We start from the raw sequence: 25,724 nt of genomic DNA, 5'->3' as shown, positions 1-25,724 counted from the left end.
GTACAGTGGTAGTGTCATTTAAAGGTGAAATTAGTTGCTTTTTAGCTCAGGAGTCAATCAAACCTGTTTAGGACTCTTTCTAATCTTTTGGTGTAGAAAAGGTATGAATAGCTAAATCTATTTTTCCAATGCAGACTGCAGTAAACTGCTTTCTTGATTTTAATGTAAAGATTACAGACCACCTGACTTGTTCTAGAATAAAGATTTTAATTCAATGCTTTATTTGTACAGCACAATAAACAATTATAAATTAAAAGAAACAGGCAAACTAGATGTTTTAAAGACTTTATTACAAAAGTTGAAAAAAGCTAAATTCTACAGCAAATGCAAGACTACTCAAAACACACACAACATTTCCAGCCAGCTTGCCTGCCCAATTAATGTACTTGCATTGAAAATATTGCAGAACTCCCCAAAAGTTCTCTTTCAAAGTCAAGTGTGGCAAATAGCTTCATAGGTTGTTGCTTGTAGTGGTCCAGAAAACAGACCAGTAGCTGCAATACCTTCCACAACCTATCACAATAGCATAGAACCTGAATGGGTGAAATGCCCATTAAGAATTTACAAAACACATGTATATCCCCCGCTGCTCTGAGAAGAACTTTAAATAGAAAGAGGCAGGAATAAAATCAAACCTGCTAGAAAAAAATACCTTCGTCAAAAAGCATCCATGCATCATTCTGTAACTATCACATGGAATATGCAGGTTTTTGTAATGACTGTCTACTCTTTTCCCCGTGTAGACCTCTTTCTCGGCTTCGTGTAAAATTCAACATTCAATTCCTAATAAAGTTAATGGTTTGAACATTAACCCGAGTATTACAATAAGCTTATATACCACCCAGATAAGAAATTTTATTTCTGAATATCAAATCATGTGGCTTTTTGTAAGGCTGTGTGTGAAGGACTACTTGTACCTCTTATACCAAATTAAAGTGTGCTTTCACGGAGGGTGACTGTTTTTATGAGTTGTGTTTCCCTGTTAAACAGCTTGGCTAGGCCTGTTATCGGTCGTACAACAACAAAAAAATACATTAAAGTGTAGTTCATTGCTGAAAACAGGTCATTTTAAGCCTGTAGGATGTCGTCCCAGGCTAAAAAGTCTGACATAGTCGAGTTATACACCAGTAACTGTCATGTTAATAATCTCCATGAATGTGGCTTCAATGCGGTAACACAATTGTACATCTGGGTCTCTGCTTGCCAGCTCCCCAGCTAACCTTTGCTGGAGGGAAGCTTTTGAAATCCCTGCTATTTTATCCGGCTTTTCCTTCAAGTGCTGGAACCCTGTAACGAGGAATAATTGTAAGTCAAAGGCTGCAAATCTTGAAAGCTTACTATTCTTCTCTGTGGATGAGTTACTTGGCATCAGCATACTATGGACTCAGGAATACACAATCTGAAATCCCTTTCAGATGCTGTATTGTAATGAGATTTATATACAGACAACACTCACGTGCGATGAGGGGGTCTATATCTCTTGCTTTGGCGGCCACGTCCGAGGCACAGACCTGCCCAACCTGAATCAGCAGGGCTGTGACATCATCGTAGAGCGGGGGAAAGGCTTGGCAGAACGACACCAAACAGGGCAGGGTGGGCATGAAGAAAGAGAATCTCTTGTCCTGTGTAAGAACTGGGGGGGGGGGGGGGGGGTAAGCATTTTAAAGAAGTGCTAACCAATGCTTTAAAATCCATTAACATTCTTACTGGTCACCTCTTTTGTATTGTGCAGAGAATCTTTTTGGTTCTATACAGAGCTAGAATTAATCTGCTGCATCCTGGTGCCTGCACTGTAAATCACATGGTCTGACTGCAGCTTGACCACTGGAGAGTGAGATAGAATTGCAACACATCTAGTGATTAGGTGCCAGGAAGCAGGAGCAATGTTTTGTGTTCTCATGCGGCTCTGTGCATATTAAAGGGAAGGGGTCAGTTACAGCAAAGCAACTTTGTTCTTATGGCCCATCAAATAATATGCACAGTGTATGTTTATCAGTTAATAATGAGCTTGTTTACCTGTAAGCAGTGTTCCCATTACACTAATGGCTAAGCGAGCCACACTGAGAGATTTAGGCAATGCATACTGTGCACACAAGTGGGACAGGAGCTGGATAGCAAAAATCTGTAATAAAAAAGTATGTTATTTGAGCAAAATGATCTTTAAAATGTTGATAATATTGAAATTCAAAACAAGTCACCTAGATTGTGCAATCCGGTGTTCAATTATTGGTATTGGGATTCTTATTCAAAATGGGGACCATTATGCACTCACTCTATTGTGAACATGATAACTACCTTAAACTCCTTTCAGATAACATTTGGGTATAGTTCAATAAACTGGTGTGTACAAGTTTTGAACCTATAGATAAATGTCCGCCCGGATTATGAGTGCGCTCTGTGTGTGTGTGTGCACTGGTTTTATTTATAAATTATTTTGCTTTGTTGCGTTCACAGCGCTCTATCATATAAATGCAAGCAGCAGTGCGCTCACCTGCTTTTCAAGTTGCGGTTGTGCCAAGAGTTCAGGAATGAAATCCAGGCAGATGTGCATAGATGGGATGCCAGCCACAGTCAAGGGCAGAAGATCCTGAGGGTATCCCTGTGAAAAAGCATTGCATTGCAATATTACTAAATACTCTGTACATTTTACTACTTAACAGGTAACACAAGTTGGAATCAAACATTAAACAGCACTTCTTAGCTCATCTGAAGATCTAGTTTCCATAAAATGCTTGTTCTGCAGACACTGATTAGTACTAGTCTTGCTTAAGGTAACATTAGGTAGTGCAAGATTAATGGTAATCAGGGTGAAACCAGATAATAATGTTAACAATTTACATTCATAAAAAAAATTCTAGGTCGGAACACTTTTACTAGTACTTCTACATAAGTTTTAAAATATTGTTTTATTATCATAATTAAGAGAGAAACAAACCTGGAAGTGAACAAGCTTAGCGATGTTAGGGTCAGCGATGAACATCTGGTGCAGCAGACAGCAGATGAGACACTGGACTTCTCGGAGGTTGCTGAGCAAGCTGCCCTCCTTCTCTTCTGATCCTCCCACATGGCAGCTATCTGGGTCCTCCTGTTTCAAAGCAGGGTGCTGAATGCTCTTAAGCAGAGACTCGGTGGTGATATCCTGGCCTTTCTCCTCTTCAGTGGGTAAGCACATTTCTAACAAGATCTGTACAGCTGCACTGTCCTGAGGACAAACAAAACATTTGAAATATTTGAGAACTGCTGGACAATTAGGGGTCTGTGACAATGACACGTATACCTTCTGCTGTTAATCTGTGCAGCTTCTGATCTGATTAACTTATAGCTGAAATTAGTTATTGAAACTATAAGGTGGCATCGGCTATGCTGCTGGATACACTCTGCGAACGATACGTCTCAGAGCCGCTAATAAGTGAGTGTACTGGATTAAATGTAAAAAGTTCCATTTAACTCAACAACAAAATAAATAACTGCAATAGAAAGGTCAGAGTGAAGGGTTACCTGGGCAGCCAGCAAGGCATTCTTGAGTTCCTCTCGAGTCACCTCTGGAGCCTCTGTTTGCCCACTCAGACCCAGGTTGGAAATGGTCTGGGACTGCTTGCTGTCATGGTCTGCAGTTTCCTTCAGGTGAGCATTCAGATAGGCTTTGGAGGCCAGTAGGTACCCATTTAACATATGCAAGGTAATGTCCATTAGAGGGGGGCATCTATCTTAAAGAGAGAACACCACTTAAAAAACCTTACGTATCTTACTCTCAAGATCCTTTCAATCCTTGTACAACACTGCCACCTACCTGTTCAGAATATAAATCAGTGCTGCTTTTAAAAGGGTGAATTGGATTGCTTATTTAACAAAAAAATCACTCAAACGTTTCTCTTTATTTATTTTTTTAACCCGGAACAACATGAATAATACTGGGTCACAGCCTGCTTTGCTATTGCTGTAAAATAACAAATAAAAACAGTAATGTTTTTAAAGTACTCAGTTGAACATACTGTGCATACTGTGCCTGAAAATAAATGACCCACCTGTAGATTCTCTGATCACACCGCAGGACAATTAGTGGGTCGATCATCAGGTCATTCTGCGTGTACTTCTGCTGCCGCAGCAACTTTATTGAGGGCTGGAGTGCATTGACAGTCATCACCCACAATCTTAATAAATAAAAACACCACAAGACAATGTTATATACGTCTTGGACAGCAAACGTATGCAATACAGACATGTATACCCTACTCGACCTCCTATTTCTTATTTTCTTCAAGTAGCACTGACCTTCTGGGCATCACAGTGTTAAGTACCATCCACAGCTTATTGACAGTCTGGAAAATTCTCCTTGAAACCCCTACATTAAGGAGCCGGCTCATATTTGACATCAGCACCTCCACATAGGGAATCAGGTCGCTGGCAGACAGCAGGGTCAGGTGTTCAAGGATCTGCATTAAACGAGTGTTATTGGAGGGGACCATCTGGAATGCTGAACAGAAAACGTTTCATTAGGATTTTTTCACTTCAGTAACCAAGGTTAGAAACAGCAGGTCTCAAAAAACTGAAATCCGCATCTATCAAACACTGTGGGTAATAATGCAACACACTTTTTGCAGCCTGTGTCTTATTAATTTATATTTATGATTGATTTACATTTTTATTTTACTCTTGACATCTGGTTTCTCTCTTTTTAAAAAGTCTGTTGCTCTCGGTAAAGGTGTGATAAAGTTCCCCAAGATTGAATATACTGTGGACTACCTTCTTGGAGCTGCTTTGGGGAGTATTTCTTGGCAGTGCCAGTCAGCAGCATCCTCCTCAGGAGTGAGACTGTACCGGTGATCTCCTCCTCACATATCCAGTCTTCCACCATGCACAAGTGAGGGTAGTTTGTAGCCAGAAGACGCAGCAGAGCAGAGTGGAGACCTTGAAAAGTGATCACATAAGAGAAAACAAACCAAACAGTCCGTTAGTTTTTATACAATATTATAATACAGAACAGCACCATGCTGAAAGTGTGAGGATATCAAAAGACAACGCCTCTGCAATGAACACAGATAAAGTCTGTAGATAGTTAGCACACTTACCCCCCAGTTCTTGCTGAAGACCCTGAGCTTGGCGGATCAAATACTTAATGGGAATCTGGTCCATAAGTGCAGCGGAGTATGACTTAGGCTTCCTTTGCATGAGAGCTGTAAGAAACATGTGATGCTGTAAATACAAATGACCCTTACACAAGTTTACAATGGTATTTTTGAGGTTTTAACATACTTTTCACATGGTTATACTTCTATTATAATTTACCCTGATTCGCTGGTCTGCTTACCTATGCTTTATGACACTATGCTATGCTTTTACTATGTCAAGCTTTTATAAGAGTAGTAACATGAACAAGTAGTCTGTGCTACAGATGGTCCTTAGCAAGTTTACAACACTGGACAAGCATGTCTTGAGATATATGCAAAATGTTTTCTAAACAAATGCATGGATGTACACCTGCCTCCACTATATCCTCAACAGAAGACAAGAACATGAAGCTTCTAAGCAGATCTCATAAAATTTAGCCATGTTGCTATCCACTATTAAACAGTGTGAATCAACACAGGAGCTTGTAAATTACAATAAAATTGAAACCGAGTGAAAATAATACTACCTCCCATTCCCAGCTATTCATGAACACAATGTCATAAAGGACAAAGTCTGCCCCCCCCCCAACACCACCATTTAGTTTGCTACATTTTAAATCAGCAGCCACTGGATGTTTTGCCAGCACAGATCACAGCCCCTGTTAATATGTTAGGCTTCTCCTAATCAAACTGTCAAATAAACATGATAAACTGCACCGTTTAAATTGCATGCATACAGTACATACCAAGTGCCTTTGTGTTTACCATCAATGCCTCCTCATACGAAAGGACGTAATAGAGTACCAGAAGCTGGGACATGATATTGTATCGCAGACGAATTCGACTGCTGTCACCCTAAGCACAAAATCAAAATGAGTTTAGTTTAGTTTCAGCAACTCAGAACAAAAGCCATTTTAAGTTGCTGTGCATGTGCCCTAGCAGAGCGATTTGCTGAACTGCTACTTGATGAAACTGTCCAGGAGGAAATGTGGGGCACAGAGTACTTCTTCAAGCAGTAACAGTGAAAATCTTGCCCCATATCTGACTGACCTTTGTCTCTACTGTAGAAGCAATATACTTAACACTTTTAACACTGCCGGAAAGAAAAGGTCCAGGAAAGAAAACTCCACTCAAAACAGCTGGCCACTCTAGCAGCGTAGGAAAGAGAACACTCAGAATCGCAAGCCAATGCCTAAATATATGTCTCTTTAATGTATTTGTCAGTATTCATTAATTCTCCTAGGGTAGTCTTTCAGTAAATACTTAATTTGTATATACAGTACGAGTAAATTGATATTGCTTACAAGGTCCAGGCAACTTACCCCTGTTAGTCCCTGAAACACATTGAGGATTTCCTGCTCTGTGATTGGCTGGTTGGTGGCCTCGGGACTAGCTTTGGAGGCAGGAGTAAGAATGGAGTTGATATAAACTTCAATAAGGGGGAGTAACTGAGTGTGGAGTGGGGTGGACGTCTCGCATAACTGCTTGTAAATCCAGTCCTAGTTTAAAAAATGGAGAGGCAGGAAGAAAAATAAATAAATCAGATTCATTGCTGGTAAAATGCAGGTCACTAGACAACCTAAAACAACAGTGTATTTTTATGAAACAACTACACAGCAGAAATGCTGAAGACCCAAGGGCTGAACTCAGTTAACTTTTGACTAAAAAAGCATTTTCATGCATTAAAAACACCAAGGGCCGAACTTTGATTTGAATAACAAATTCCTACACATTCAATCTGTTTATTGCTTGATTTTGTATCCTCCGATTATCTAATTCCTTCCATAAGAAGTGGCTATTTCTGCATGGTAATGTTCAGTTAAAGCTGCATGCACACCTTGATGGAAACTTTATGCTTGGTGAAAGCTCTGCTTCTCAGCAGCTGATAGATACAGTGAATGGGAAGGAATCCGGTGATGGTGGCATTCAGGTTGTTGGTAACAGGAACTCGTACCGCATGAGCCGTCACAACCTAGGAATAAACAACAGCCACAGGTCAGGTAGCACTATGCAATAACCGTGAAAAGCAGACATTTAAAATATATAGGGTCGCTGTGGTGAGTGTCACAAGCACAGAACAATGTGCCCAAGTGACGACACAATCACCCTGCATTGACTGTATTTTGATCATGCTGCAAGCTAAGCAGTATACTTTCTTCTTCCACAGTTTAAAAATGAGGAGTTCTGATTTCAAAACAAACGATTACAATAATAAAATACCTGTTCTGTGAAAATCTCCTGTGTAAAGATAGTCTTCATTTTGCTCAGGGAGCTAGATTTAATAGCAATCTAAAAGAAAAACGAAGCAAACATGTACAGTAATAGTTAGAAAAATGTCAAGAATAAACACTGTCAAACTCCAATGTAAACTCTGTGTGTGTTGCACATGTAAATAACAGACAATATATAACAGGTTTTTTAACAAGTTTATGAGACAACACAATTGTGCCTTGACTTAAATGATATATGTCATTCAAAAAAAGAAAAGAAAAAAACAGTTTAACCAACAGGTCACAAATAAATAACAACAAAAAAAAAAACTGGTTCAATACAATAGTATGACTAATAAAAATTGATATATGTCTACAGCTCTGATGTCCTATCAAGAATATAACAGAAAAATACAAAGGGTATGTAGAGTGAAAATACACCTGTACATTGCCAGCTTGGGCAGATAAAACTCAGATGTTACACATTCCTTGGGAGGAATGTTTAAATTTTATTTTACCTTCATCCCCAAAGTAGAGCAGACCAACTCAATGATGGAACTGAGTTGGTTGCTATGGAAATACATAGCAACCAGTAGCAGCATCTCACCAAAAGAAGCCGATACCCCTGCAGCACTGCAATGCAAAATGAAACAGGAATTTCACAGCAAACAAACAAACAAACAAACAAACAAACAGACGCTGTTAAGCAATCATTGCAACCTCTTAGAAAGAAAACGTCTTTTCTAAACTATATTAGAAAAAAACTAAAAACAGCGGTAAAAAAAATAAATCGCAGTAGAGCAACAGGTTAGCGTAGCGCTTTAACAAAAACAAACTCTCACCTCTCAAAATATTCTTCTTCTTTAATCATCCAGCTCAGCCACATCACCATCAGCTGCTCCTGCTCTGGTGTGCTGCAGATCAAAGGTTGCTTTTAGATATCATACAGCTTCAACACACACCAAACCTAATATACCCAGAGGTATTCCTACAATAGTGCAAATCAGGGTCTTATTTAGGTGTGTCAACCATCCCTCCCCTCCTGTGATCCTTGTGTCAGCTGCATCTACAGTAAAGCAAGGATCGCTAACACTATAGCCAAATCGAATGTAAAACTTGTCCTTTCGCTACGCCTCCGTGACTCTGTTTTACGGCACATACAGCTATGGCCAACAGTTTTGCATCACCCAATAGAATTAACTAATTCTGCTTCATAAAGTCAAATGAAACCTGCTGAATAATGTTACGTTAACATATTGAATTACTTATCGCTTTGTAGTTTTCCATACGTCACGAAAAAAAGACTATTTTGTAGTTTCTTTGATTACATGATGTTAAATAAAAGATCTAAATTATGTTCATATTGATGTTTTTGTCCATAGTTGTCTATTACACTTAGATAGAAGGTCAGCAATATTGTTGGTAGATGGATATATGGGTCAACATTCTTCTTTTGAAAGTTTAAGAGCAGTGGCTGTCATTCCGGCTGCAGCCCCAGGGCTCTTTATTCCAAGGTCATTCCCGTTACCTGACGAGAGTAGGGAATGCCAGCAGCTTGCAGAAGGAGAGAGACACGAAGCGCACGCCAGCCGGGGTAGCCGGGGGGCGGCTTGTTATGAGCTGCAGGAGCTGCTCGGCCTCCTCGTCTGTAGGCCTGAGTGAATAAATAAATACAATAAAAACTTCAACGCTTGCTCTGCAGCCACATTTACTTTGACAGGAGTGAAAAAAATTACATGCAAAGTAAATCAATTCATCAACACTGCAGCTTCTTTTTTTAAAAGGCTCAATCTGGGACACGCACATTGCAGAAGACATATATGCTTTATGGCAGTGTTATCCATTTTCCTTTCAGACATATTTCATATATTATATAGAGCAGCAGCCTTCATTCTTCTGTAACAGGAGGTTACGGTGGGACAGGTTTCACGGCTTCTCAGTGTATTGTTAAATAGAAGACACTGATTATCTTTTAGGAGCTGGTCGAATTCTTATTCTTGGTTTATTTTAGTTAACACAAGTTCACTTCTGTTCTACTGGACCCTTGATTACACAAGACACTTTGCTCTCCAGATTTAATGGAGCACATAAACACTGTATTTAAAAAGAGAAATCGAAACTTGGTTTTAAAAGGGGGGAGGTGGGAGGGGAAACAACCAACTAAATACTCATGATAGTGCCAAGGTTGAAAATGGCTTCTTACCTGAGGCCAGCTATCCCCATCAGTGCACAGTACAGCCGCAGCAAAGCACTGGCTTTCACCACATGTTCCTCTCTCAGTCCAGAGTACCCGGCTACTGTCTGCTCCAGATCGGAATCGCTGTCGTTCGGGACGTGAGTGCTTCTGGACCTCGGAAGGATGGCCACTAGCTCCAGAAGCAGCTGCCGTCTCATTTGCCAGAGAACTGAACTGCTTTCTCTCTTTCTCTAATCAAAAGGGGAACGAACGTCAATATTGTAACATATACAAGCCAACCACCACACCTGATCGCAGTGGAGTCGAAAAAATTGATTAATCCTTCCACACAGTTTTAAAGCAATGTACAGCTTTGCTTCATAAAGTCGAAGGAAACCTGTTGAATATTGAATTACATACCGTTTTGTGGTTATTCATCTACTTCAAAATTGAAAAATGTGAAATTTGTCGAAATCTAACATGAAATACTGTACTACTATTATGGCTTCTGGTAAACTTTTGCAATATCACTTTGTAGTTTCTTTCATTACGTGATGTTAAATAAAAGATCTAAATTATGTTCATATAGTTGTTTTTTTTTATTATGTCTCAATCCTAAAATTCTAGGTGATGCAAAGCTTTTGGCCATAGCTGTACAAGGAAAGGCCTCTCACCTGTTGACCATTTCGGATAAACATTCCAAACCAGGTTCGCACTTTGGCATTGGTTCCCAGGAGCAGACCACTGACAAACGAGACCAGGTTGCTCACCGCATCATCTGCCGTATCAGATTTGGTGTGATCCAATGTCAAAGCCACACCAAGCCCAGGAAGGTGGCACTCTTCTACCTACAGAACAAAAAAACAAACCCTTTATCTAGATAAATCTGCCTGTTCCAAAAATTATACTGGTCTTTGCTTAGGAAAATGTTACAGGTAAATACAAATCAAGAGCTTAGAATCAAAGTGGGCTAACTTTTGTTATTTTCTATGCTGGCAAATGTATTATAAGATCTAAACAGTGAAGCATTAGAAAGGTTGTTTCACTGTATTTACAGGACAGACCACTAAACAAAGCCTGCTTTAAATGTATCCCTGAGCCTGTGTTTCTCTTGATTTGATGAACAGCAGGTCTCACCACCATGGCTCGGACGCTCAGAGCCTGTGAAGGGTTCATCTGACAGAGTTGTCGAAGAGCCTCCGTTCTGCGCCGACCCCCCACGCTTTCCTCATCCTGACGCTCTCCGTTCTTTATTAAACCTCTGCACACTAAAAAGAGAAAAGAGGTTTTGAAGCTACTGTGCAGCATTTTAACACTTACAAGGGGATGCAAGTGCTAGGGTTATCTCTTAGGTTAACTCTTCCTTTCTCAGTATCATCTAAGGTCACTGAGCAGCTACCAAGATGAGAAGCAATCCACAAAGAACTGCTATTATTTCTAATAGGAAAATGTTCAAACTTCTCACCAGTTCACCTTGTAAAGCTTTAAGCTTAAAATTATTCAAAAGAATACGAACAAGATATTTTTAGACTCAATGTATTTCAAGCCACGTTTTACCTTTAGTTTTCTTCTTTGATTTTTAAATACTTGTTTTAATACTAGCAGTTTAGGAAAGATACCTTCATTGAAGCTGTCAGGAACATTTGCTACTGAAAGACAGAGGAACCATTCGCCGTTCCGAACATGCAGCAGGGCTTCAGCTACGTCTACAATTGGCAACAGTGATGGCAGTTCTGCAAGGAAAAGGGGAAAATAAATTGACAAAACATTACGCAGAGGAGATTTTGATTTATCGAGTCACTTATATTCATAAACACAGCAGGTACTTTAATTATTGGTCATCTGACCAAAACATTAAATGGGAGCAGTGAATTAATAGCATGTCAAGTAAGGCTGAGGCGATGCATCGTATCGCTTGACAACTATCGATAATCAAGCCTGTGCATAGTTTTTGTGTAAAGGGTTTAAGCAAAGAAAAGTTTTTTTTTTGTTGTTTTTTTTAATTAAATTTGGAATCAGCCATTATTTTTTGCATTAAGCGCAGAGCTTCTCTGCTCCCCTCAGGTCTGACTCTCTGAATCTGCATGCAATTGAGCTCACCTCCCCCCCCTGCCCCGCCCCTTGTAAGTGTTTACTGATGGGATTGGATTTGTGCAGGAGTTAAGAGCGTGTGCTAGAATTACAAATACTGTATCGACTGAGCTACAATGCCTTTCGAGGTTTGACAATTGTTTTCTAAAGTAAGACAGCAAGAAAGAAAAGTAAAGAAAGTAACGTTTGGGATACTCCGGTAACTAATTTACGTGACCATTTAGAGATGCAGAGGTCGCACTAGCCTTTAAAAATGTGTATTTGTAAAAAGCATACCATCTCAAAAACTGCGTTTTCAACCATAACATCTGCATTTTTACATGGTGCATCAACATAGTTACATTATTGTGCAGTGCAACTATTTCAGATTAACGAAGTTAACACGCAAACCAGTACACAGTATAAATAATGATAGTAGAAACAGACAAAGACAAGCTTACCATGAGACGTTTTCTTTTGAAAATCCCCTGTTCACAACGCAAAAATCAGTGTTGTAGAACATGTAACAATGTCATGTGTTTTACTTGTCTAAATTCTTGGCTGAGAGTGAACAGGTAAGATGCTCTGATACAGATTAGTGAGTCGCTACCAGGGTCGTGTGCAGTACTATATGTGATACTGAACGGGGGGGGGGGGGGGGGGGGGGGTAAGGGTTGGGGGATTTTGCTTTGACACCCAACTGGGGTAAAAAAAAAATTGGCATCGCCCCAGCCTTAATGTCAAGTAAAAGTAAATGTTTTTTGGAAGTATTGTTTTTCCTACATTATTTCAGTTCAGTCCCTTTTCAAACAGTCCACAAGGGGGTGACAAATCCCATATTAATACCCCTTACTATGACTGTCAGTGCAACACAAAAGGGAAGATAACCCCAATTGCATGTTTTAAAATAATAGAAAAAAAAACAAAAACAAGACAACATGCAATAAAACACATGCAACTACTAATATTTCAGTTTTCAATTCACCATAGTTTTAATGAGGTACTACCTGCTTGTAAAATACAGAGGACATCTGCAACTTCCTCTAGATAGACAGTGCTTTCAAAAAGCTCTGAAGACTTTAAGAAAAACTCTCCATTTGAATCAGATACCTATATAACAAAAAGATTAGAACAGTTTAACAAGTGGCCAACTGGATACCACTAGGCTAGTACCCTGATTAGACTAGCCTTTCTGTGGTTAAACAACTATTATACTGTTTATCTCATAAGCACCTTAGAAAAGGATTACTGTACTCTTGTGACAATATTAAGGGTCAGTAGCCCAATTAACAGCAATTACTTGTGATGCTTCCAGAATTTACTGCAGATGTACACTTACTCCAATATGCATGACTGCTTATATGCCTAAAACACTCATGGCATTTTTGCCGTGCATTTTTTAAACAGAGTTCTAAAAATATTTTTATCGGCCATAATTATTACTACATTAGATATTTAGAACTGTATTCTGTTAGCCAAGGGTTACAATTGATCTCTTCTACGATCCAAATCACTCATACAAGTAAGAAATCTAAATCATACCTTGTTCATTATGGCTAGTAATTCACTGAGTGCTAGCCTTAGTCTCCTGAGTGGATCGCTGTGTTCAAACTCCAACGTCAGTCCGTGCTGCAGCTGGGATACCAAGATGCTCTCCCCATTTGATCCCCCAGGCTTGTGTCTAGCAGAGGGGCAAATAATATGATTGACAAGGCACACAAAGAAAATTAATCAAACACATTCAGAGAACACTTTGAGCAAACCACATATCCATGATATGCTACAGAAAACAACACACATCTTGTATAAGCACCGTAAAAACTTATGAAAAATGACACATCTCGTCTAGGCATCCGTGCAATAGTGTATAACAATCAAACTGCTATGAAAAATGGATCCGAGTTTCAGGCTTGTCAATACTCTTTCCAGTGATTACCTGAGCTGCTGTTCTTTTCTGGCGTCCTGTTCCAGTGCGTGGAAGTCCACGGACAGCAGGGCGACGATGGAGTTGACAGCTTCCACTCCCGAGAGGAGCCGCAGAATCAGTTTTTTATCCTCGGCCCAGGCCTGGCTCTGGTCCGCAGGAGCGCACAGGGCCATTCTAACCAGGCAGGGCAGGAGCAGCCTCAGCTCAGGGTCACTCAGAGCAGCCAGCCGAACCACATCCACTTTCTGCATTGCTTCGAAGGCATAAGGGCTCACAAACTGAAGAGCCGCACACTCGGCCATTTCGTATGAATCTAAATCTAAATAAGGAACAGACCAATAGAATTTAGTAATTTATTTTAAAAGAATAAAAAAAAAACTTCTCACACAATCCAATCATTAAAAAACTAGATTTATAGTGATATTTTACTTTTTTTATTTCACTTTAACACATACAGTATTCAGTAACAGTGGTTTGTAGTGCATTAATATTCTGTAAATAATTACAAAAAAAACCCCTGTTAATGCAAAATCCTCATAAAACTGTTTATTTTTGGTTAAATGTTCTGTAATATACTATACACTTCTGTATTCTTATTTTTGCTTTAAAGCCTTCTATCTAGTCTACCATGAATGATACTGCAAACTTCTGATACTGGACCGAACACAGCTGCCACTGAAAACCTGCCTTTGAAGGTACAGTGTAAAAGCTGGCATAACTATCTTCAAAAAGGCGATCAGGGAAGGAACTGTGCTTGGGCTAGCTTCTTGTCGAACCTGAGACCCTGATAAATCATCTTTCCCAGATGTTATATGTTGCTTAAAGTTTAGAAGAAAAAAAAATCTAAAATTCACAAAATGAAATAATTAGACAAATAAAAACGCGTGTGTAAAATAACACCTTCGGAAAATGCGCCTAATAAAAATGTGTTTTTTTGTTGTTTTACAGTGTATATAATTATAAAATGAAATGCAGATTATTAACCATATCTTTATCACTGAACTGTCAGCCACCATTATTCCTGTTACCACGCTCCGTGTTGAGAGGAATAAGCAAGAGAGCAGCATCAATTCCTTCCAATTTTATTAATAAATTTGCAGTAATGTTACTGAATTAACAGAAGTTTGGGAACATCTAAAACAAAACTATAAATCACACTGGAAACGGCAGTGTTACAACTGTATTGTATACACGCTGATAAGTTAATATTTGCTTATTTGTGTTACAAACTTATTTACAGACTTTATTATTTTCATGCAAACATGTTTGTTTTTTATTTGGCTTCATCTTACCGGATTTCAAAACACGTTTATGTATGTAGACCCGTCCGAGCGCAGCGCCGGGGGCCTGCTGTCACACTCGATCCTCGGACTCGGTTATCGCCTATGCCCAACTCCTTTGCTTTACAGGCGGCTCCTCTCACAAAAATCTACTGGTCTCATTCTACTTGCCTTGACTTCCAGGTTCGGTAAAAAAAAAAAAATAAAAATACAAATGACTTACAATTATTATTATTGTTTTGTAAAAACGAAATCTAGCTTATCACTACACTAATTGATGTCGTTTTAAACCCACAAGGTTGCGAAACTCATTCCACTCTTTCCATTCATTTTATCTGCTTCGCTGCAAGTGCGCAGCCCTGCGTTATTTACATTTTGTTAACAGCGGAAAATACGAAAAGTCGTCGAGCCACGAGCGCTGCAGTTCTCAGAAATGCCAATAGGATACAATGCAAACCAAAGAAAGCAAGGGGTTAATAATATTACTGTACTAGACTGTAAACTGACCACAGCACCGGGAAATGTGAGTCAGCTAACTGAGCATGTTCCACTAAAGTGAAGACGGTATTTCAAAGATACTGTCATATATATATATATATATATATATATATATATATATATAATCTCTTCGAATCTTAAAAAATAATAATTACGTGTTGTACTTTAATTGCAAAACCTTGCAAAATTTTTTGTTTACGACTGTAAGTCGCCCTGGATAAGGGCGTCTGCTAAGAAATAAATAATAATATTAATAATGTAAGGGCGTTTAGCAATATCCTCAGTCTATAAAATAAATTATAGAGCACCATTTGTAATTAAGTTTGGTGGCCTAAAATTAGAAACTTTTCTGATTGTTTAAATAAAGTTCAACTAAAAAAAAACCAAAAAAAACCCCACAAACACACAAAAGAAAATCTTTATGAATAAATTATTTTATTTTTCATCCGAAACTGTTTAAAAAGAATGAACTTTTTTTTCATTAATTTCTTCGAACCACAATTTGTACAATTCTCAGCTTCCAGGCCTGACGGTAGCTTTAGTGTTTCTCCATAAAACACGAGGATACAGTTTGATTGCGGTCATAAAAACACACATTCTTTATATGTCTTCAAAATAAATCAAACTATATATATATTTTTTTTAAAGCACTCCTAATTAAAGGAAAGTTAAGACACATTTCACATTACACCACGCAGTACACCATGAAAGCAAAGGCTACGTGGGGACCAAGTACTTTCTACAGTATTGCACCATTCAGAAGGAGGGTGAAAGCTGCACCTTTTGAAGTTAGAAAATTAACTTCCACACCAACTCTGATTATGGCAAGACTTAATAATTTTTAATAGAATTGCCACTTTAGCTGATAGATAATGCTCCAGTACATGATACACATGTAATGCTGCAATTACTGCATTAAGAATTTTGATAACAGGACATCAATATAAAAATAAGTCATATGCTCTGGAATTAGATTTTACTTTTGAAAATACACAGCTTTATTATCTCTCTCTCTCTATAGATAGATTATACTTGGACCTGTGTAGCTTTTCTTTCATGGTTTGAAATGATATCTGTAGCACATTTGGAACTGGAAGGCGTATATATTCCAATATGCTTTGTTCTTTTGGCCTTAAGGTTTAAAGCACTCAAGATGTATATCATGTTTTTTGTTTTTCTTTGCATGAGATTTAGGTAGAATATGGTGGCTTTAAAATCCTTGATAAAAATAACAATAAAAACACAAAGCAAGATCATTATGTTACAATACCTTAAATTTTCACTGCAATTTGGATGAACACATAAATGCTTACAAAAAGTAATCGCCGTAAACAATTCATTACACGATTCTGCAACAGCTAGTGTAAGTAGCAAATTAGTTGACTACATGGGCTGTAACAAGGAAGGACATTCTAATTGGTGAAAGATTTGTATTAACATATTGGCAAGTGCTAGTCTTTGGAAAATAATTCTGAATATTCCTCCATAGCTACACACACAAATCATTTAGAACGGAGCATTTCTGTGCGATTCAATATGAATAACTTTCTTTCTGCAGAAAGAGCATACATAATCTTAAATAATATCCACTCTGCTGATGTATATTCATTACATATACCTAAAGTAGCAATCTGCATTTCAAAATATACTACAGGTAGATCTCATGAAAATGCTTTAATGGATCCCTCCCCTCTGGAATAAACCGATGACACAATGTAAATCACATTTGTGTTTTTAAATGGGACCACACCATGATCTCAATAGATTGCCTTTATATGTGTTGATCCCACATCAATTATTTCATGAAATTACTGGAAACACCACAAAAACCAAGTTCATGTAGTAAGGTAGTGTATATATATGGGCAGATAAAGCCAAATTGGAGCTGCACCATAGTATAGGAATTGAACATTTTAAATAACTGAAGCACTGAACTCAGACCAATCCAAATATCTACCATTCACCAAATCATGTTTTAAATTGTCAAAATGCACTGATATTATTCCAAATTCAAAAACATAAGTGCTCCATTAGGAAAATCTTAAATGTGCGTTCTGGAGAAACATTAACTGCTACTAGTTGCCACTTTGCACAACTTTTTATACAGTAGAAACAAATAAAATCTGTTGACATCATTATTATTTATATATATATATATATATATATATATTTACACACAAATTAAAGTGGCCAACTCGACTATCAATGCAAAAAAAAAAAAAAAAAATTACAAACCAGTTAAGCTTGGATTGACAAGAGAATTCTACAAATTTAAAATAAATTACAGGGCATCATGATTTTTTTTCTTTTGTAGATGTCAAGCACTGTAATTGGTTTTAAGCATGAGATAAAAAAAGGATATTTTATTTATTAAATATGCAGGTGTATTCCAAAACAGAGGGTTAAGGACCTGAACTGGAATACACTTTGCATAAACCACAGGCTTTAAAATCATTTACACCACACATTTATTTCACAAATAAAGTGATACAAGTGGAAGGTCTTAATGCGGTCGCTGCGATAGCCGGTTAGAAACCTGTAATATTCAGATTGGGTAACGATCCCCAACGCTCCTGAGGTCTTTCCTCCAGACAGTTTACTGGCAACAACACCTCCTCACTTCTGAATCTGGTATGTTGTACTTCTCTCATTACATGCCAGATACTCTGCAGGCCTGACAGCCACCCCCCTCCCCACCCCCCAAATAAACACAAGCACAGGAGAATTGAGTAGACTCGCTTTATTCCTAAAACAGAAGTTGCACCAGTCAGTGGTACAACTAATTTATATATATATATATATATATATATTATATATATATATATATATATATATATATATATATATATATGGTTTGTGTCTCTAAATGTGTGGTATAAAATACTATTTACGACAATGTACCTCTTTCTTTTGAATAGACACAGTGAACTTCATTGCTGTACAAGTACTCTGCAGGTACAGCTAAGCTGTAAATCCCCACACTTCAAGGTATGGACATTAACCCCCCCCCCCCCCAACCCATTTTTTATCTGTACATCATGACAATACAAATTTCTGTCCCCCTTACAAAAAATAATAATACTCTAAAAAGCAACCTACTGCAACTTTTTTTTTTTTTGTTGTTTTTTTAATTAAGACTGTTACATATAATTTTTCGACCAATTGCTTTGAAGCAAGAAGGCGGTATAAACCTTCTAGGATTTGTTTTAATATATATATATATAAAAGAGGTTAAGAAATATAAGACAATTTATACATTTAAAAACTTACAATAAATAAGATAGATGCAGGCATTTCACTTGGATATTGGTGCTAGGTACTACCATCCAAAACAGGAATTGTCAGGTCTTTATGCAGGAGTCGATTCATTTGTGGTTTATTAAGAGCATCCCTTATCTTCCAAAACATTTGATAGCAGACATTATATACTTGAATCCATGATGTCTGATGCGACTAACAAATATCATGGCTGCAGTTTAGTTCTTTTTAGATCATAGTTTCTGTATCTCGTATTTCTACAAGTCCTCGAAATATGACTTAAAAGCAAACCATACAGCCACTCTATTTGTTGGAAGAAACATCTCATACCCTTTGCACATACATTGGGAGACAGTTTCAAACTCTTATAAAGTCCAGCACTGTAGTAATCGGTCACACAAAATCCCTTTCAAATACATTTCCTCCCTTGAAAAAGTTCAGGTTCTGCCAATCATAGCATATTCATGATGAAGTTGTACATCTGATTGAGCACCACCAAGTGGATCGGGAGACAGGAGCGCCGGTCCTGGGTCGCTGGGTCACAGGTCAGCCAGGAGAGCGCGTTGTACTGTTCCAACACAAACCTGCACGAGCAAGGAAACCGGGTTAATGATCACAGCCTGCGTGCACAGAACAGGAGTTACACGAGAACATGCAACAACAGATATCCATTCAGTGATTTGGGAAAGCAAATGATCCTGATCAAATGAAATGTACCTGTTGGCTGTCTAAGAGTGTACATAAACTGTTGCATATTAACAACCCAGAGGGACCATGTATAACTTGCTGTTTGTTTCATCTGCATTTCCAGGGTGAAAGAGGATTGAAATACCTTCATTTCAAATGGCTATAAAATTATCTGCAATAAATCATTTAAAACTGTAAGGAATCAAAGTAGATTTTTCCAAGTTAGAACATATTTAATCTGTTGTCCAATTTTAACACACTCCGGCGACAATCCATCTAAAGTCTCTGACAGGCTTTGGGATTGTATGCTAACTTGAAATGGTGCTTCAAGCTCATATACATTTCCCCTGGGGATTAATACTGAGCATGAGTCACACAGAAATCCTTTTTAAAAGACTTTGCTGTCGTTTTTCACAATGGAACTACGGTAGCAGACAAGCAGAGAGACTGAACATGCCGCTCCAAGGACTGAAACCCTGCCCTGCAACGGCATCCACTGGCTTGTCAATTCTGTTAAAATAAACAAACTTGTATATTAAAGTTTAAAACTGGTAGAAATGCATTGCTAGAATTGCATTCACATATAGACATGCATACAAAATTACAGACCACAGGACATATCCAAAAATCTAAGTTTGAATGCTCGGGTTTGTTACAGAATTACTACTTTCTCTAATCTCCGATTGACAGTAAATATGATAATGATCTGTGCTTGCTTGGTTTTCAGTACCTGAGGACGTCGGAGGTCTGGTTTGAGTCGAGAGGGTGGGAGTGTTTACTGTGAAGGAGCTCATCCGATTGCACTGAAGGCACATGGAGGTGCAAAGAGGCCTGAAGACAATAAAAGCCAAGTTAGAAGGGTTCTGTTTGAATCAGCTATTGCACTAACCAGAGTATATCCGGCTTGCAATACAGCACAGATACTTACAGTACAGTATATTTAATAAGTATGTGTACGCAGATATTCTGATGATAAATGAATACAAACTACCTATGCACAAAAAAAAAAAAATACAATTTGCATGCTGTTCAAATAAAATACACCACCGTTTTAAATAAAAGCCACTTTACAACAGTTCAGATCAATACAAATAATCTGTCTTCCGTCCAGTCAGAGAACATGCTTGACGTATTTATGTCTTGGTATGAAAGTTGAATGAATAATAAACAGTTACCTTAAGGAAAAGTGGACATTGGTTCTGTGCTTGCGGGCAAGCGGACCAAAACCAGTCTGGCAGAGGGCCAGCTTTAGCGGTCGATACAAAATAGCCAAGAGCTAGAGGCTGCTGGAGAATGTTAGGAGCTTCATCGTGAGATTCTGTGGAGAGCAGCCGGTCTGTACTCTGCCCCTGAAAATAGAAAAATATGAGGGTTAAAATGACAAGCTCTCAGATGCAATGCAATTTGACCAGAAACGCAGCAGATGCTAGAAAGCTAAACCGCAAGTAGTATGCCAGGTAAACTGGCAGAAAGCCCCAGCGTATTGAAGGATTTTAATCAATCAATTGTATTTGACAGTTCGTATTTCAACAATGTTGAGTTTTGAAGTGGTGTACCGTGAACTGTTACTGATTTAACATTTTAGAAGGACCACTTTCCGTGTTCAAAGCAAGTTTGTTCTTGTAGGTAAGTATACTGGGCAAGCTTACCTTGCTTCCATCCCCCCCATGTGGGTAGTGTGAGCCCGGCGAATGCACTGGTGAATTTGTTGGCGATGCAGGCAAGATACTGATGATGTCTGGATCAACCAGGTCCTCCCCTGTGTCTAACAAATCAAAGATGCCCATTCCATCTGCTCCATCTGAAAAGGACAGAACATGCAAAAGGGATGATATAAAAAGGGATTATTACGGGGATCAATCAAATAAATCTCTTATTAAAATCGATTATTCCCAAAAGCCACATCACGCTCAGTGTAGAAAGAATAGGGCCCGTCAGACATGTTGCATGTGTTAATTATCTATATGCAGAGATTCTCCTGGAATTAAACCAGAGCCCCAATAGGTTCATCAAATCTAGTCACCTACTGGGTGCTGCCAGGAATAGATCACGATCACAAGGGTTTAAAGCATGTGCTCTGAAAGTATCAAAACAGGAACTCATACCAGGCGAGATAAACAGCTGGAAGACAGCCAACAGGAAAGCCCAATGTACTGAAGCAAGCCACTTCTAAAAATACAAAAGCTTTTTCTAGCAGATGCCCTCCAACTGGTAAACCTGGAGCGATCTCGCCATGCAGATCTAGCAGCACGCCCGGTACTAACCGTTATTGGGGTTGAACGCCAGGTCAATGTTCTCAGTGGTATAGTTTGAATTTGCCACCTGCACGAATGCAGATGTTGGAAACACTAGGATGTGGGTGCATGACGTATCTTGGGGGGTATTCAGTTGAGAAGTCTGCATGTTCAGAGTTGTACTGCGTCCAAATACCGAGCCTGTCGATACTGAATCTGTAAAAAAAGAAACAAATGAATAGATCATAACTAAAACATATATATATATATTATACAATGCTTTAAACAAGGAAGAGGTAAATCACTGATGTGATATTGGTGTAAATCCCCAAATCCTGTATTGAAATAAATGCCTACAACCCTTTAGACTAATTTTATAGCAATGCGCTTATGGGGCCATGGTAATATACTATCCAACATAAGACAGTACTACAGGCCTGGCATTGAATAGGCGTACTGGAAATGTAAATTGCAATCATGCATTTCAAAAGTATTTTATTGTTACTCTAGACAGAAATTCAATCTGGAGATGCACATGTGCTGGTTTGCCCAATGAGACCTAATTCGGTTAATCTGACTTGGTTTAACAGAACTCTACGAGCGTGTCCTACTCCTCATGCAGTTTTAGTGACAAAGGCTTATTTCCAATCCACCACATTATTTTCCCTATACATCAGTACTACATCCAACAGCCAAATCACACAAAAACACTAGAATAGCCAACAGTACACAAAGAGCAACTGAAGAAGTTCACACTGACAGGCAATTTAGCATCAATTTGATTTTCAGGTGCAGATCAATTAATTGTGTGAAGCCACCGTTTAGTGTTAAATTTGCTGCTCTGTAATCTGGAAGGTGAGAAAAACACTAACAAAATCATTTACGACAGATCTGTGTTCTTACCTGGCATGATCACGAAGGACCCCTGCGGCTCCATGGCAACCAGACAAGCACTGAGGATGCTGGGAGAATCTGCAGCAGAGATCCCACACATCCTGCACATCTCCTTCAGCCTCCTGCTGAGTGACTGAAGATTGCGCCGGCTGAGTAAAATACTCCAGTCTGGAGATGAACAGAGACACAAATTCAATGCAACATATGTTGGCAATTTGGGGGGCTCTTAATTCTATTAAGTGGTGAACCATACAGAACAGTTTTTAACAATGACTGTACAATTAGACAGCTTGATTTGTTTTGCTAACACCAACTATCTCAAAAAGAATTAGTGACTGGCATTTACACAGTAAAAAACATACAATTTACTGTCAACGTGGACTAACCATTAATGAACCAAATTCGCGATGTACTGAATTGTGAATTAAGGCGCTGTATCACCTTTTAAATCAGCAGCTAGTTCTACAAGTTTCCTCACCTCTTAACTCCCCGTGGCCTATTCTACCGAGCCGTCCTATCACAACTCTCCACGGCAGTGATGTCATTTGCACAAGGCCCAAGCACCACTCCCAGAGTTTCTGGAGACCCATCCTTCGGGCAGAGCCTTTTTTCCTCCGAGCCCTAGAAATGAAACCAGGCAGACGCATGTTAAAATGTAGTTTTTAACACAACACCTCAGGCATGTTTATACACCACACAGATACAAACATGGCAGTCAGCTGGTGGGATTATACCATGAACAGTACATTCACAATGGATATTAAATGGTATAATCTTTAGTAAAGAGACCCATTTCATTTACAACTCATGCTTGGAAACAAACATTTGAACAGTTTTCTATGCTCACCTGTTGGGAACATCAATGTTGATAATGCAGGTTTCCAACAGCTCTCCGTAGAGGTCAGTACAGGTACCGAGAAGCCACCTTTGATCGTGAGACAAACAGTAGCCGACGAAGAGCACGTTGTATTTCTGAGCGGCTTCTCCAAAAGTCTCCCCGAGCTCTGTCTGTTTGTCCTTCACCGGTGCCAGGATGAAGGGTGGGGTGTAGAGGCGCAAGCATTCGGGTCTCTGAAGCACACAGAACATTAAAAGCTTAAACCTGGGGTCTGGATTTCAAAACAGGTGCATTCATCATGTTATTTAAAAAAATAGCTTTGCTTTAATTTATAAAAAGTGCTAAATTGGGAGTTATATACAAGAATCATTGTGTCGCATTCTTGTTCAGCGTCATACCTCTGGACTCTTGAGGGAAGTGTCGAGTGCCAAGCCCGGCCCGAAGCCTGTCAGTGTTTTGACGTTGGTGGAGGCAGGCAGTGGTCTTCGGCACTGGGTGAAGACGGAGAACGCCAGAGATTTCAAATGCTGGGAATAGATGTGCCTCTCGTCATTCTTCACTGGCTGTAACAGGTACTGGCAGGGGATTATCTAAACAAAACCAAGGGAGACTGGTTAAAGTTTCTGACCTGCGAGATAAAACAAGGAATGTCAATGGCATACATATCCAAGCTATAAAACACCCATTAAAATTAAACCAGATCTTATTTATAACTGTCCATATCGATAAAAGCAGTTCTCACATCCGTATTTCTAAGGAGCACAGCTGAAAGTGGCCCACCTGCACAGAAACAGCATTCCTGATATGTGGTGGCAAAAACTGGATCATCTCCAAGTAGCAGCGTAGAAGGCCCAGGGTCCACACGTTGGAAGAGTGCGCTCCCACTTCCGTCTCGTCGTATGTGAAGGGGTCCACGATGTATAAGACAATGGCTGGTGGGTACGTGATAGCGTGGGAGTCACCGTCTGTGGGGACTCCAACTTTATCTCGTTCCATAGTGCTGGGGGGGAGAGAAAGGACAAAAGGGCCTGTCAATCTAGCAGTGCTGAACAGGAGCACTCTTGAGAACATCCACTGGAAACATCCCAGAAGGTGCTTATTCAACACAAAGAATTCAGCACTGTGTGCTTTAAAATAAGAACAAATAAAGTCAGAGGGGCTTCATATTTTACACAATATTTTGAAGGTAAAACTATGAGAAATTAAGTCAAGTAGACAAAAGTTTCAGCTAGTGACTTCTTTAGTGTAGGTAACAATTGTTTAAATTCAGTAAGTACAAGCTTTTCATGTTCTCTCTTTCTTGCACTGACATGGCACATAATATACGTCGCTCTATCATCTCGGCATGATTTTTGTGAATTCACGCTTTATGAAATCTGTACCAAACCCTCACAGCCCTGCGTTGCCAAGCCTCACCTTTCAGGAGGTTCTGAAGGAGCTTGTGTTTGAGCTGCCCCAGTCATGTTCTCCCCGGTCAGGCCTGATGCTTGCGTGTTGGGCTGCTGACCAAGCTGCCCACTCTGCGGAGGGTTGCCCAGCGTGGACATGGAGCCTGCAGACATGCCTCCGAAGGGAGGGAAGGAGTTGGGTTTGGCTGACTGCATCCCGCTGCCCATACCGGCTGGGCCCGACGAGGAAGTAGTGGTGCCAGAGGAGAGGGCAGTGCCCGAGGCGCCCGGCATGGTGTTGTTGGGGATGGCAGAGCCGCTGGAAGTCAGGGAGTTGCCCGTGCCCGTGTTAGCCGTTGCCTGTGTGGAAGAGGACTGGCTGGAGGGAGGAGGGGGGTTCGGCTGGGTCAGCAAAGAGCTGTCGAGTGATTGAGCAGCAAGATATGGAGCTGAAAGAGGGAAACAAAATAATTTTGAGAGACAAACCTAACTGCTGCAGGTTAATGCAGAGATTCCCTTTGCATCAGTATTTGTAACCACAGCCACTGCACTGCATGCAGAAACATAACACTTAGAGCTTCAAAAATAATAAAAGCATTTTGTCAAACATACTGTATTGCCACACATGTCTGCTGGTACATTATTTAAAAGCATCAGTTTCATTCATCTTGTGGATAAACAAAGTATCCAAATTAAGTAAATAAAAATGGGATATTGAAACACATTTGTGGTATGGGGTTTTATTCGCCAGAAGAGGCTGCACAGATCCCACTATTCTGGATGGTGCTTGTGCCCTAGGCTGCAGCGGATGTTATTTGTATTTTATTTAAACCTACCCAGGTCGTGCCGACACACTTGTGCATACAGTTTGAGTTTGGCGAAGGCATCACTGTTGCTGCCGGCTGCCTTTAGGAACCACTCACTGACGGGCTGGTCCGTGAGCTTCTTTGCCGCCGTGCTCCCCACCCGAATGATACCGTCAGAGTACACTTTGGAGATGGGCCGGTGCTGACCGAGCCGACACGACTGCAGGAAGAAAACAAAATGTCATTGCAACAATGAAATCGCGTGATCGCCACAGCGATGTTGTGAGCCTCAATTAAACATGTATTGATCAATGAATGCCTTATTACCAACACATGCATGTTTTCAGTTC

General features: G+C 39.5%; 2 protein-coding genes across 3 annotated transcripts in view; both read right to left on the bottom strand.

Annotated features, from left to right (window-relative positions):
* Positions 1–269: 269 nt before the first annotated feature.
* LOC117430359 (integrator complex subunit 2-like) lies at positions 270–15,264 on the bottom strand. Of its 2 annotated transcripts, none has more exons than XM_059001187.1 (25): positions 14,784–15,264; positions 13,501–13,810; positions 13,107–13,245; positions 12,572–12,674; positions 11,114–11,227; positions 10,632–10,762; positions 10,169–10,342; positions 9,522–9,745; positions 8,847–8,972; positions 8,161–8,232; positions 7,837–7,951; positions 7,329–7,397; positions 6,946–7,080; positions 6,431–6,607; positions 5,855–5,963; positions 5,070–5,174; positions 4,744–4,908; positions 4,273–4,474; positions 4,026–4,151; positions 3,499–3,703; positions 2,936–3,202; positions 2,492–2,599; positions 2,017–2,122; positions 1,457–1,633; positions 270–1,287 (listed from the first exon to the last, which is right to left on the bottom strand). In XM_059001187.1, the coding sequence occupies exons 2-25, from the start codon at positions 13,791–13,793 to the stop codon at positions 1,118–1,120; spliced, it is 3,612 nt and encodes a 1,203-aa protein (XP_058857170.1). In that variant the 5' UTR covers positions 13,794–13,810; positions 14,784–15,264; the 3' UTR covers positions 270–1,117. The 2 variants fall into 2 exon arrangements, with proteins under 2 accessions (XP_058857170.1, XP_058857171.1); XM_059001188.1 differs by having other exon boundaries at positions 13,501–13,804.
* A 3,367-nt stretch (positions 15,265–18,631) lies between these two features.
* LOC117430729 (mediator of RNA polymerase II transcription subunit 13-like) overlaps positions 18,632–25,724 on the bottom strand; it is a 45,730-nt gene continuing 38,637 nt past the window's right edge. The window contains exons 19-30 of the mRNA XM_059000543.1: positions 25,405–25,594; positions 24,597–25,017; positions 23,961–24,180; positions 23,579–23,770; positions 23,190–23,413; positions 22,821–22,963; positions 22,352–22,510; positions 21,479–21,664; positions 20,864–21,015; positions 20,390–20,563; positions 19,945–20,045; positions 18,632–19,111 (exon numbers count right to left, since the gene is read on the bottom strand). Of these exons, the coding sequence (XP_058856526.1) occupies positions 18,979–19,111; positions 19,945–20,045; positions 20,390–20,563; positions 20,864–21,015; positions 21,479–21,664; positions 22,352–22,510; positions 22,821–22,963; positions 23,190–23,413; positions 23,579–23,770; positions 23,961–24,180; positions 24,597–25,017; positions 25,405–25,594 (2,295 nt within the window). The 3' untranslated portion in view covers positions 18,632–18,978. The remainder of the gene's footprint in view (positions 19,112–19,944; positions 20,046–20,389; positions 20,564–20,863; positions 21,016–21,478; positions 21,665–22,351; positions 22,511–22,820; positions 22,964–23,189; positions 23,414–23,578; positions 23,771–23,960; positions 24,181–24,596; positions 25,018–25,404; positions 25,595–25,724) is intronic.

Source organism: Acipenser ruthenus, chromosome 26 (assembly GCF_902713425.1).
Source record: "Acipenser ruthenus chromosome 26, fAciRut3.2 maternal haplotype, whole genome shotgun sequence".
Classification (NCBI taxonomy): domain Eukaryota; kingdom Metazoa; phylum Chordata; class Actinopteri; order Acipenseriformes; family Acipenseridae; genus Acipenser; species Acipenser ruthenus.
This window is presented reverse-complemented; position numbering and strand designations above follow the sequence as displayed.

Bases quoted from the DNA above. Each gene is read 5' to 3' on its own strand.
- LOC117430359 (XM_059001187.1), bottom strand. From the start codon at position 13,793: ATGGCCGAGTGTGCGGCTCTTCAGTTTGTGAGCCCTTATGCCTTCGAA. The intron at 5,964-6,430 runs GTAAGTTGCCTG...TTTTGTGCTTAG, and splicing joins TGTTTCAGGGACTAACAGGG to GGTGACAGCAGTCGAATTCG. The intron at 3,203-3,498 runs GTAACCCTTCAC...GTTTGTCCTCAG, and splicing joins ATGCCTTGCTGGCTGCCCAG to GACAGTGCAGCTGTACAGAT.